This window comes from Euphorbia lathyris, chromosome 8, assembly GCF_963576675.1.
Source record: "Euphorbia lathyris chromosome 8, ddEupLath1.1, whole genome shotgun sequence".
NCBI lineage: Eukaryota > Viridiplantae > Streptophyta > Magnoliopsida > Malpighiales > Euphorbiaceae > Euphorbia > Euphorbia lathyris.
This window is the reverse complement of record NC_088917.1, coordinates 21093993-21107298: the sequence shown is the minus strand read 5'-3', so window position 1 is coordinate 21107298 and position 13306 is coordinate 21093993. Positions and strand designations below refer to the sequence as shown.

Here is a 13306-nt window from a genome sequence, read left to right as displayed (position 1 = left end):
CAAAAACAATTTTACCTCTAACATTGACAAGTTTGGTCAATTTGAGAAATAATTTATCAAACTTTCTTGGTCATGAATATTGTTATCTACACTTCACATGTGCACCATTTTATCATCGTTAGTAATAGATCACAAACATATAATTAGACGTGAATTTTTTTTTAAGAAAATAAAAAATATTGTCTTTTGTATGAGTTGGACAAAAAAATTTCAACTATTTGTTCGAATTTATAAATATTAATTTTCAATTTTATTATTAAATCACAAAAAAAAATTTTGAAATCTCTTTTTTAGAACTACTGGTATGTGCAATTGGTGTAAAATATGAAATAAAAAATCTATATTTTCTAATCATATATGAAATCAACACAACTTGCCAATATTATGGGTAAAATTGCTCTTAGCTGCCAGCGTTATGAGTAAAAGTGTACCATTTTAGAAGTTAAGAGTAAAATAATTCCTAGTTGTAAACGTTATGAGCATTTTTTCACATTTTTCCTTTTATAATTTCATTGTTGATTAATTTAAAACATGTCCATTTTAGACATTTTAAATCCGAACAGCAACGGTTCAATATATTTTTACTAAACACTAGTAATTAAACAACTAATAATAAACAGCTAGCAACAACAAGTAACACCTTACGGCAACTGCAAACGGCTAACAGCTTACTGCAACTGCAAACAGCTAGCAGCCAACAATAATTACAACAGCTATTAGCTAACAGCTGAACCAAACAGCTCTTAAAGTACAAATCCAATCAGGTCACCTAAACTTAAGAAGCTAATTATATCGCATCTCAATTTATCAATTCAATGACTTGTTAGCCATGTTGGTATTAAGCCTATCTTCCTCACTAGGGATGGCAACGGGTAGTGTACCCGCGAGTACCCGACCCTAATGGGACTACTCGTACCCTGTACAAAAAGGTATGGGACGGGTATGTGATCAAAATCATTACCCGTTAGGATAATGGGACGGGTATGAGAATACCCCCTAGGGTACCTGGTATCCGTTACCCGTCATAAAAAAAATTATATTAATAAATATCATTGTTTTTTAGATGTAAGACATGAAATTTAAACCCCAACCATTTATTTTTCAACAATTGAGTGATACCACTAAGCTACTTTATTCTTATTAATTAAGGTTCAATTTATTCAATTTTTAGATTGATGATTTATTAAAGGCCTAATGCATACCCAGCCCCCTAAAGTTATCCGTTTTGTTCATTTAACCCCCTCACCTTACGGGACAACCCTTTAACCCCCTAAACTCCATAAAAATGGTATTTCTCACCCCCTTAACTTGTCCATTTATCCCCCCAACTCATAGAATGTTCTATTTACCCCCTTAACTCCATAAAAGTGGTATTTTTCATCCCTTACAATCCGTTATCGAAGCCTAAATTGATAACTTTTTTTAAACGTTAAACCTATATTATGTTTTCCATAAAAGTGGAACCTAAATTGATACTTCCCAAAAAATCATAGGCCCATTTCGGTACATTATCCCTACATATAATGTATTTAACTTGTTTATATTAATGTTCTTGTTATTTGTATTTTTTATTCGTTCTTTCTCCATTCAACTTTTTTTACTACTATAAATGGACAAGAAATACCATTTTTATGAAATTAAGAGGGTAAATAGGATCATAAGTGGTGAGAAATACCACTTTTATGGAGTTAAGGGGGTAAATAGGATATTCGATGAGTTGAGAAGGGGTAAAATGACAAATTTGGACAAGTTAAGGGGGTGAGAAATACCATTTTTATGGAGTTTATGGGGTTAAAGGGTTGTCCCGTAAGGTGAGGGGGTTAAATGAACAAAACGGACAACTTTAGGGGGTTGGGTATGCATTAGGCTTTTATTAAATTTATAGTTTGTTAAATTTGTAATATTTTTATTTATTTATTGATTCTTAACGGGTAAGGATATCCACGGGCACTCGCGAATTAAATGGGAAGGGTATGAGATGCAAAAAGTATACCCGTTAGGATAATGAGACGGGTACGGGTAATTAAAAAATAAAAGAGTAAGGGTTTGGGAATGACATTACCCGCGGGTACCCCACCGTTGCGATCCCTATTCCCCCACACTACTAATCTTAAAAAATGGCATTTTCGTAATTTCAGCTTTATCCTAAGCGCAAGTTAGTTTCCTATACTATGAGACCCATTACCAATTTATCAGCAGAGAGGAGAGGAGAGGAGCTGATAATCCAACGGCCACATGGCCTCCTCCATCTTCAACACTCTGCACCAAAACCACCTCCTCTCCATCACTCTCTGTAAGTATTCATCTTTCAATTTCCTCTCTTTTTCTCCTTTTCTCTTTCTCTCTCCTCCATCTTCCCCACTTATACCACACTCCACCTTATCCACCAAAAACCACGAAATTTCCTCACAACCCACTAATTTCAGAACCAAAAAAGAAAATGCCTCTGGGGTTTCTTCTTCAAAGAGTGGAAGCCAAGTGGGTAGAAGACAAACTGTTAATGAAGGTAGTAGAAGTACAAAGATTAAACCTTTTGTTACTAAAACAGAGAAAATACCCAAAAGAGGTAGTCGAAATCGAAAAGGGTTAAAAAGCAAGAAAGTTGAGTCACCGGAAGAACTAAAATCCCGAATTGGGTTAGATAAGTGCTGTAAGAAAGGGGATGTAATGGGTGCAATTCAATTGTATGATTTAGCTAGAAGAGAAGGATTCAAAATGGGGCAATATCATTATGCTGTGCTTCTGTATCTTTGTTCCTCTGCTTCTACAGGTGTTGTTCAGCCTGCAAAAAGTGGGAGTGGTGGCCGGAATTTGAGTTCATTTGAACTCAAATTCAGTTCTAGTGACAACTTAGATAACACTTCTAATAAAAAAGATGCAAACTTGATTGAAAACCATGATCATAGTAGTGAGATTCAAGTAAGTGAAGATATAAAAAAGTATGCACTTGAGAGAGGATTAGAGATTTATGAGCAGATGTGTATTGATAAAGTCCCAATGAATGAACCAACATTAACAGCTGTGGCAAGAATGGCAATGTCAATGAAAAATGGTGAAATGGCCTTTGATATGGTTAAGCAAATGAAGCAATTAGGGTTGAATCCTAAGTTAAGGTCTTATGGTCCTGCTTTATCAGTTTTTTGCAGTAATGGAGATGTTGATAAAGCATTTGCTGTAGAACAACACATGTTAGAACATGGTGTTTCTCCGGAAGAACCTGAGCTCGAGGCGCTGTTACAAGCAAGTGTAGAAGCGTGTAAAGGGGATAGAGTTTATGATTTGTTGCATAAATTGAGAGCTAGTGTGAGGAAGGTTTCACCTTCAACTGCTGGATTAGTTGTTAGATGGTTTAAGAGCAAGGCGGCTTCGAGATTAGGGAAATCGAAATGGGATAAGAGAGTTATTAAAGAGGCAATTGAAAGTAGAGGTGGAGGATGGCATGGACAGGGCTGGCTTGGCAAGGGGAAGTGGAGCATTTCATTTACAAATGTTGGAGATGATGCAATTTGTAGATCTTGTGGGGATAAATTGGCTAGTATTGATCTTGATCCCGAAGAGACCGAGAATTTTGCTAAATCGGTTGCTTCCATTGCTATAAAAAGAGATAAAGATTCCAGCTTTCAAAAGTTTCAAGTATGGATTCATTGCTTGTATGTTGTGATGCAACTATATACTATATAGTATCAAAGGCGCCCCTCAGCCTTAAAAGGTACTAGGCTCAAGGCATGTCGCTTGAGAAGCCAAAACGCGGGTTTCTTTGCGTCCTTTTGAGCCTAGCGCCTTGCTGGAGGCATGCCTAGATGCAAATTTAGAAGCTACACAATGTTTTGTAGGATTTCAAGTTAAAAATAGGATGTTTTAATCTAAGTCATTTCTTATCTATATGATCTAGGACTGAAATTAAATTATTTTATTTGCAGAAATGGCTCGAGTATTTCGGACCTTTTGAAGCAGTCATTGATGGAGCTAATGTAGGTCTTATCATGCAGAATAGATTCATTCCATCTAAGGTACAAGATGTTGAAAAACTTAAACTAGTGTCTCTATAGTCTATGCTCTTACATTCTTTATGGTGGATTGGCTTTGTTTGATCTTATGTGGACTTTGCAGATCAATACTATTGCAAACGGAATTCGTCAAAAGCTCCCTTCGAAAAGATGGCCGCTCATTGTTTTGCACAACAAGCGTGTCGCGGGGATGAAAGATTCAGTAAATAAGGCTTTGGTTGAGAAGTGGAAAAATGCTGACTCCCTTTATGCAACTCCTACGGGATCAAATGATGATTGGTAAGACTTATATTCGCAGTGAATCATTATGTTGTTTCAGCGTTCGAAGAATTTTTCGTTTATTCAATAGATGAATAGGATATGAAATGCTATAAATGGCGTAACTCGTACTTCAGGTATTGGTTGTATGCAGCTATAAAGTTCAAGTGCTTAATTGTGACAAATGATGAGATGAGAGACCATACATTTCAACTTCTGGGAAATGACTTTTTCCCTAAATGGCAAGAAAGGCATCAAGTGAGTATTCCTCGATACGTTTGAGCGATCTTTTTAGTCGTAAATGTTACCTTGTATAATACATGTGCTTCAGAATTTGACTCCTATAAGTACTTTTTATACATCTATGCTGCTTATTGGTGATGATATATGCTTAATCTTCTTATTCTCGCTGAAGGTACGTTTCGATTTTACTGATGTTGGTCCAGTTTTTCACATGCCTCGTTCTTACTCTGTGGTAATTCAGGTGAGAACCGATCATTGCACGCTTTAGATTCATTGCGCATGCTTGAAATGTTGTCTTTCAAAGCTAACAAATCAGATGCTTTTATTTGTATGAAATAGGAATCAGAGAACGGTCACTGGCATATTCCGATTGCAAGCGACAGCGAGAATGAATCAGAAGTCAAATGGTTATGCATTACTCGTTCTAAATCATCCGTGGCAAGTAAAGATTCCATCATCAGCAAGCCTGAAGGTAATTTTGAAGCTCAAATCTCGGTCTCGAAACTTGAACCTTTTGAGCCATAGATAGTTATAATCCAGTAAGTCCATGTTTGGATATTCTAATTGAAAAAACAACCGTTTTCATGTACCATATATACAGTTAAATCGATGTCGAAAAGCTTTCACTGATATCCGAACTGCACTTGTGTTGAATAGAGTTGCAATCTACTAACCGAAGCAACGGACAAGCCAGGTCGACTGCTCAAACTAGAGGGAAGAGAAAGCAAGAAGCATTAAAACCTGGCAGCCACAAAAAATCACAGAACTCGCCTGAAGAAGTACACGATAACCTCATCGTATCATCTGGATTCAAGGATCATTGCACTGTCCTATCAGAAATTGAGGCAGCAGAGAAGCTTGGTGGATGTGTAATTGACTTCCAGATATAAAGGTTGAGTTGAGTCTCTGATTCATGACTTGAAACAACAACCGAAAACGTAGACATGAACTCCGAATATCATTGTTCGATTACGAAGCACACGGAAATGGCTACATTGTGCAAAATTGGTTATATTCTGGCTGTGCTTTCTGGGTTCATCAAGTCTCCTGATTCTCAAAAAGCTTGACCATTTAGATCTTCAGCAACCTTGACTTAATCAACCATTCTTTAGTAATTTTGTTCTAGCTGCCCTTGCATTTACTTGTAAAAGCTTCAATTTGATGATATGGGCAAGGCATATATTGTAGATTACATATATTGTTTGAAGAGAAATTTTTGGTTCCATCCTTGTGTTTTGAATAGCTCATTGATTCTTGAAAGGTATATCAAGGGCATTTCTAACATTTCACAACAACTATATTGTCTTTATTCTGTGTCGTAATGCCTTGAATCAGTATAACACACTACGATAGGAAGCAACGGGGTCTCGCTGGGGACATCGTGGGTTCCAAGTCGGTTTAGGTTAGATTGAGTAGTATAAATACTCTATTATGTAAACCTAATTTGTGATCTGATTTCCGACTCCTAATAAAAACTATTCTCCTTCTGCCCTTGGACTAGCCAACACAACGTTGGTGAACCACGTAAATTTATGTTTTCGATTCTTGTTTATTTATATTTCGTTAAATCCACACAACATTCTGCTATAAAATTAAGGTAAAATACTCACGGCTCAACTTTACTAACATGATAGTCCTTGAACCTTAAAATTGGCATAAAAGTCTGTAAATTTTGACATATACTGTCATAAAAGTGCAAATACGTATGTAAATTACATACCGGTTGACTACGTGAATTGCTTGTAAATTCCATGGATAAATATACTTGTGGATCCTCAATTGGTGTTATTAATATGATGGTCCTTGAACAAAATGTGTGATTCACTGGCAGTTCACGTATTCAATTACACTAGTCAAATGTCATTTGGACTTTTATATTAATATATGTTAAAGTCTAGAGATTTTTATGTTCTGTTTTTAAAGTTTAGAAACTATCATATTAGTAATACTAAAATTGTAAAAACCGGGTAACTATACTGAATGAATTGCTTTAAATTCCAGGAGTAATCTATACCATAGCTCCTTAATTTTGGTGTTATTAACATGATAGTTCCTGAATAAAAGAGATAATCTATACCATAGCTTCTCAATTTTGGTGTTATTAACATGATAGTTCCTGAATAAAAAAGTGATTTACCCGCAATTCACGTCTGTTAATTACACTGATCCATTGTTATTTGGATTTGGCAAAAAGCATCATTAGGTCTCAGATCTTTCATTTTTTAGTTCACTAACCCTTTGATTTTTTTTATTTGGATACATTAAGCTCCTGATCTTTTATTTTTGGTCTCATTAAGCCCTTGATGACTAAATTAGTAAGTTGTGAATATGTAATTCTGTTAAAAAGACGTTATTAACTTCATATGTATTTGAAATTATTAAAAAAAAATATTTTTTATAATTTGAATTAAGGTTTTTACAGTTTTCTTATAACCACGATACACATCCAAAACTGCTCTTACAATGAAAAAAATACAAATTTCGATTGCAGGTGCAAAGAATAACAGTCTGTTAATCGAATTTTATGTTCAAAATTACCATTTTTTTTGTCATCAAAGGCTTAATAAGACAAAAAAAAAAGATCAGAAGTTTAATGTATTCAAATAAAAGATAAAGAGCTTAATGAACCACTGAAAGATCAGGGGCATAATAATGTTTTTTGCCTTTGGATTTTTATATATATGTTAATGTTTAAGAATTTTTAGGTTCGGTTTTGAACTTCAGGGACCCTCATGTTAATAATACTAAAATTAAAGGGTCAAGAGTGTATTTTACCGTAAAAATTGACCTCTTGCAGCTTTATTGTAATGTTTTTCATGGCTCACATAAAATTAATTTTTGTTTATGGTATAGATTTACCAAGGCATTACATTCGTTTGGGTCCCAAACTAAAGTTTCAAAATCAAAGAGGACTATAAACTATCAAAATTTTTAATCAGGTCCCTGAATTAAGCAAAAATCATCAATTGGATCCTCATTTTATCCTAAAATCAGAAATTGTGACTATTTTATATAGACTGTAATAATCTCTGTGTTGGTTCAAAATGAGTTTGAGGAAAATAGTCTAAAACTGTTCAACCGAATTATTTTCGATAAGGCCTCAATCGGAGATTTTTGTTTAGAATGAGAATTTAATTGATGTTTTTTGTTAGTTCAGGGACTGAATTGATGATTTTGATACTTTAATATTTTAATTAACTTTGAAATCTTAGTTTAAGGAGTGAAATGGGTATCATGCCATTTACTAATCATGATTAACAATTAAAAAGTGCAAAAAGAGAGAATCTTGAAATGAGCTGAAAAAGATAAGAAACATAGAAGTTTAGGTACCATTGATTTTCCTCCAGTACAATTAATACATGTGTCATCTGTCATCTTCTAAATTGGTATTGAGCCCACTAAAATTGTCGTTCTCTGTCTCTGTAACTGCACTTTCATTTGAAAAGAAAAGGTTAATACATTTTTAGTCCTTTAACTTATCCTAAAAAATCAACTGTTCCCTATACTTAAGAAATATCATATTTAACTCATAAACTTACTTAAATTGACATATTTAAAATAATTACTCAACTTTCATATAACAATCTATTCCCCTAAATTTATTTAAAATAATTTTTCCACAAGTTATCAGTACGTTAACTTGTCTAATTGTTTAATGTGTCAATAAATCACTTTCAACAAGTTCACAAGAGTAAATTAGATTTTTTTTTGAGGATAGGAGGTAACAAATAGCCGCTAATATCATAAATTAATACTCGATAAATTAATAACTTCTTTAAAATAATAATTACTTCTGATCCTGACTTGGACCAGTTCAATAAATTAACACTCGATAAATTAATATCTCTATAAATTAATAAAATTTCATGATCCTAATATTATTAATTTATAGAGGTTTTATTAGGATAAAAAAAACCTCTATTGGATACACAACCCCTTCAAATTGGCTGTTGACTATGAATTCCTCCCATTTAGAAAACGACCCATTGAATTTAAATTTATTTGAAATGATTTATTGATTTTTTTTACTTATTTAAAATATTTTATTAATATTATAAATTTATTTAAAATTCTTACCAAAAAAAAAAAAATTATTTAAAATGATATACGATACCAAGTTAGTATTTTAGAGGTTATTCACTAACCGATAACTGATAACAAGAAACATTTATAGACACAAAATTATCAGCCTCCAAAAAGTTGAGGGCAAAGAGTAAAAATATATATTTTTAATGTTGATGTTCAAAAACAATTTTATCTTTAAAATGATGCAATTTTACTTAAGATGTTTTAATAAATTTCATGCATCGTTAAAAGAATATATATATTATATTCCCGCATTTTGTACCAATTGAGTATCAATCGTTTTTAAAAACTAATTTGATTTTAAATTTTCTTTTTATCCAACGCATATTAAAAATTTGTTTATTCGTATGTGATAATTAAATAATAGTAAAATTATTTTGTTTTTTAAAATTGGAATAACATAGGCCAAAATTGATTTTGTAAGTGGTTATCCAATTTTGATAGTTTGGGAAGGAAACAAAGAAACAAAGAGATGAAAGTGAAGGAACAAAAGATCACGGGGTCGGCACTGGTGTTATTTGTCACATTGTAGACGTGGTATGAACAGTGAAGAAGAATCTGTCTTTTAATGGTTTTTTAATTCACTACCCCATAATGCTATCATCACACTTCTCTGTCCCAAACACAGACAAATTAAATTTCTCAAGCTTTTTCTTCCTTCTTTTCTCTTCTCTGCAATTTCAAGAGCGAGCAAGAAAAATATGCAGATATCCAAACCTCCTGCACTTCAGAAGAACTCCCCAGAAGAACAACCTCAAAATCCTATGCGTTTTCACAACTCCCTTCAAGTTACTATATATTCTTTTCTCATATAATTATATAGTTTTGTGTGTTATCGTGTTAGAAATTGACATTTCGGGTTTATACAGGAGCTTAGGGACTTGCGTTCTCAACTTCACTGTGCAGCAGATTACTGGGAAGCAACTTTCTTGCGCCCTGGAGAAAAGAAAACGTGAGTATAAGCGTAGTTTATACTTTCTTGCTATGTTTGCATACAAACGGATACCGAAAATGTTATTTTTTTAAAAAAAATTAGTTAAAGAAAGGGAAAAGAAATAAAAACTGATACGAAAACAAAAACCGCTAATGTTTTCCAACCGTTATAAACATAAATAAAAGAAATATTAAATAACAATTTATCAATGGAGTTTTAAGTTCCAATGTAACTTTCTTGATTGTCAGGAGTATAATGTATATAATTATTGTTATCAAGAACTCAAATTGAAAAATTATAGATTCAGACTATATTTTTTCCACAGAAGAATTATGATTTTTTTTTTTTTGACTGAAGTGAAATTTTTAATAAATTCCAACTGTGTTTATTTGATCTGGCTAAATCTATCGAAAAACAATTAGATTTATAGATGGTAATTTCTAACACGATTAGCATTAACACAGTACGATTGTTATTCTGGAATTATATAATAAAATCATATAAAATTTAGTGATAACATAATACGTTAACCCGAATTGTCACCTCTACTGAGACTAATACATTTGATAACTACATATTTGCAGGGTTGTGGAAGAAAACACAAAGGAATACATATGCAGAGCTGTAGTTGCTTTGGTTGATCATATTGGATGTGTCTCAACTAATCTCAATCACTCTATTTCTCAAACCAATCAATTTTCTGAGGCTCAACTCAGAATTGATACCCTTAAACAAGTTATTATTTTTCATCTTTCACATTTAAAAAAAGTTATACTAATTCTAGCATTAATTAAAAAATGTTAATTTTTCACTTGTTGGCTAATTTTTGCTGCAGAGACTCCTTTTATGTGAACAATATGCTCAAAGGCTTGCTCTAGGCAGAGTAAGATGGGCTGCTAATTTGCCCAAATTTCACCGGCGTTACTTGTCGACGCGTAAGTTGCGTAAATCACCATTTTTCTTCTGTTTAATAAGATTATATCTATGTAAAAATTCTCTTTCTTGAGCAGAAATTACAGGTTTTGACAAATCAGAGGAAGAAAATATAAGGTTAGTTTGTGTGTATTTATTTACTTCATGAACAAAGAAAATTAAAGGAAAAAAATATGAATCTCTTTTGGATTTTTATATATTAAGTTACTGATTACTCATTTTGTATGTGGTTCGAAAAGTGGTTGTTCAGTGGCAGAATCACAGCCAAATATTAATATTCTGGGTGTCAATTGGCAAAAGTTTAATAAAAAATACACAATGTTTTGGGGATTAAGAGTCTCTATGGAATTTGTCGCCAATTTTGTCAGATTTTAGAAATAACGGAATTACGAACAGTAGTGACTTCCGTCCGTAAGGATAATTTTTGATAGTTTCTCTCCATAGTCGGAGAGGGAGGGATCGTTGAATCCTCCATGACCGTGTAGTTTCACCTTGTAGTTATATGTTATAGAAACTATAAAACCCTCATTGTCATTAATGTTCATAACTAATTATTTTATTAGCTACGAGTTTAATGAGTGTGATGTGGTTATTAATAAAAGGCACCATCAAACCGTAGACTAGGTGGTTAAGGTACTGGAGATGAGAATGCAGATGTGATTAAAATATTTAGTGGGAGAGCTTTGTCTTTGAAAGGGACCTATCCAGCTCATATGTGAATTAATCTGGACTGTCAGTCTAGGATATCAGATAATTAGACACAAAATAAATAAAAGGCTCACTATTAAAGGCAGAAACTTAGGGCTTACAGATTATCTCCGGCTGCCGAAAACCATTCCTCTCAGAGGTAGTTACAACCTAATGTTGGGTGTATCTCTAGACAAAACGCTCAACATAATGGGCTAGGCAATATTTCTTTTTTGCCATACCGAGACTAAAACTACGTGGTTTTGGCTTGGGCTGAAAAAAAAAGAGAGAGCATCTTAGTCCATAATGCCATAATTGCATTCCAATGTTTAGAAGCTCCTGTTCATTATATCAAATTGAAAGATTAAAGATTTACTATATAGAAATCGAAAATATATCCAACGTCGTGTTTTTTTCCCGAAATATTTAGAACTTTATGAGAGAATATTAGACCGATTTTCATCCCATGCAGGGACCCGAATACTCCTGGTTCTGTAAAAATGATATATAAACATGGATATGAAGCCGAAGATTTACCATTTATGTTGTACACATATCCTGAAAAGCCATCTTTAACTAGGCAAGCGAGTTCTAATTCACCTTCAGGTAATTAATATCCATTTTCATTTCAATTGTTATTTAATCTAGGCCTGATACACAAATAACCTCCTAAACTTGTTCAAATGTTGCAACTGCCTCTCTGAACTTTCAATTGTAACAATTTACCTCTCATACTTGTCCAATTATAAAATATAACCCTTCAAACTTGTCCAATTGTAAAACATAACCTCAAATTGCTGACATGGACTGCATTTGAAGAAACACGTGAAATACAAAAGTTTCAACGCTCGTGGAGTGTGATAATCAGATCTCTGGCGTGATACGAATCCGGGAAAATATTTTTACGGTTGCTTCAAGTACAGGGTAAAAAAATTCCCAATTTGGAGTTATGTTTTATAATTGGACAAGTTTAAGGGGTAAGTTGTTACAATTGAAAGTTGGAGGGGGCAGTTGCAACATTTGGACAAGTTTAGAGGTTATTTGTGTATTAGGCCTTTAATCTATTCATTTCTAAGTTGAATTTATCTTATTAATGGATTTTTTTTTTTGTTAATTTATATATTACTTCCAGTTCGTGATGGCATTTCAATACTATCTAAAGGTTCGAATTCCAAATTTCATTTTCAGGTAAATTTTCTAAATATCCATTTTTTTTATCTTTATTAATAGACACATTTTCGGATTAATTAATTATGAAAAATGAAAGAGAAGCGGTATAAATTTTAATTTTTTAACGAGAAAATAGTGTATTGTCTTTTAACTTTGATTTCATATGTGGTACTTTTATCTGAAACCAATACATTTACCGGAGGTACACGTGAATGATATATCATCAAAATCTCGCATGTTAAATTAAAAAAAAAAAACTAAAGAAAATATTTTTTCCACCAAAAATTCGCTATGTGAAAAATAAAATAATTTTTTATTATCCACGTAGTATCTCTAACGAATGTATTTATTCGTTTTCAGAGAAAAGGACCATGTATGAAATTAAAGTTAAACGAAAATGATTTTTTGTTAAAAATTTAAATTTTATGTCATTTTTGTTCCGTTTCTAATAATTAGTAAAACCGTGAATATAATTAACTAAACTAATTTTCTGATGTGATTTATTTGTTGCAGCAAAATTCAGAGAAGCATGGACGTTACAAGTTATTTAGGAAATCATTACATAGTCATGATTTTTTGTCGCTCGTTAGGCGAATCAAATGGACAACATAAATCATTTGGAAAATTATTTGTATCCGAGTTATTATTAATTTAATCTATTAGTATCTATACTTACTTTGATTTAATTATTTTAGCCTCTATTTTTATTTGTATGAAAATCTACTTCCTTTTTTATCGAACGTGTGCATCACCTTTACTAAGAAGCACATCATTTCAATAGAAATTCATTTCTTTTAAGAAACATGATATATACATTCAATGTTACATATTTAAATTGTGTTTGGCACTGCAATATAATGCAATATAATGAAGTAAAATTAAATTAAAATTGTAATGTAATAGAATAAAATAGTGCTTTAAGTATTATATTTGGTTAATGAATTTAAAATAATATTAATAAAATGTAATTATCATTAAATTATTTTGA

The 13306-nt window shown here is 32.4% G+C and overlaps 2 protein-coding genes across 4 annotated transcripts; both read left to right on the top strand.

Moving 5' to 3' along the window:
- Window positions 1–2206: 2206 nt before the first annotated feature.
- LOC136204129 (proteinaceous RNase P 1, chloroplastic/mitochondrial-like) lies at window positions 2207–5730 on the top strand. Of its 3 annotated transcripts, XM_065995333.1 has the most exons (8): window positions 2207–2293; window positions 3137–3633; window positions 3921–4010; window positions 4111–4286; window positions 4403–4523; window positions 4681–4749; window positions 4848–4980; window positions 5166–5730. In XM_065995333.1, the coding sequence occupies exons 1-8, from the start codon at window positions 2236–2238 to the stop codon at window positions 5396–5398; spliced, it is 1377 nt and encodes a 458-aa protein (XP_065851405.1). In that variant the 5' UTR covers window positions 2207–2235; the 3' UTR covers window positions 5399–5730. The 3 variants fall into 3 exon arrangements, with proteins under 3 accessions (XP_065851405.1, XP_065851403.1, XP_065851404.1); XM_065995331.1 differs by having other exon boundaries at window positions 2207–3633; XM_065995332.1 differs by having other exon boundaries at window positions 2207–3633; window positions 5110–5308.
- Window positions 5731–9183: 3453 nt separating this feature from the next.
- LOC136203017 (probable protein ABIL5) lies at window positions 9184–13080 on the top strand. The gene is made up of 8 exons (XM_065994047.1): window positions 9184–9382; window positions 9464–9546; window positions 10113–10263; window positions 10364–10463; window positions 10539–10578; window positions 11621–11754; window positions 12281–12336; window positions 12832–13080. The coding sequence occupies exons 1-8, from the start codon at window positions 9296–9298 to the stop codon at window positions 12928–12930; spliced, it is 750 nt and encodes a 249-aa protein (XP_065850119.1). The 5' UTR covers window positions 9184–9295; the 3' UTR covers window positions 12931–13080.
- The last annotated feature ends 226 nt before the right edge of the window (window positions 13081–13306 follow it).

Bases quoted from the DNA above. Each gene is read 5' to 3' on its own strand.
- LOC136204129 (XM_065995331.1), top strand. From the start codon at position 2,236: ATGGCCTCCTCCATCTTCAACACTCTGCACCAAAACCACCTCCTCTCC. The intron at 3,634-3,920 runs GTATGGATTCAT...TTTTATTTGCAG, and splicing joins CCAGCTTTCAAAAGTTTCAA to AAATGGCTCGAGTATTTCGG. The intron at 4,011-4,110 runs GTACAAGATGTT...TGGACTTTGCAG, and splicing joins ATAGATTCATTCCATCTAAG to ATCAATACTATTGCAAACGG.
- LOC136203017 (XM_065994047.1), top strand. From the start codon at position 9,296: ATGCAGATATCCAAACCTCCTGCACTTCAGAAGAACTCCCCAGAAGAA. The intron at 10,579-11,620 runs GTTAGTTTGTGT...CATCCCATGCAG, and splicing joins TCAGAGGAAGAAAATATAAG to GGACCCGAATACTCCTGGTT. The intron at 11,755-12,280 runs GTAATTAATATC...TATTACTTCCAG, and splicing joins GAGTTCTAATTCACCTTCAG to TTCGTGATGGCATTTCAATA.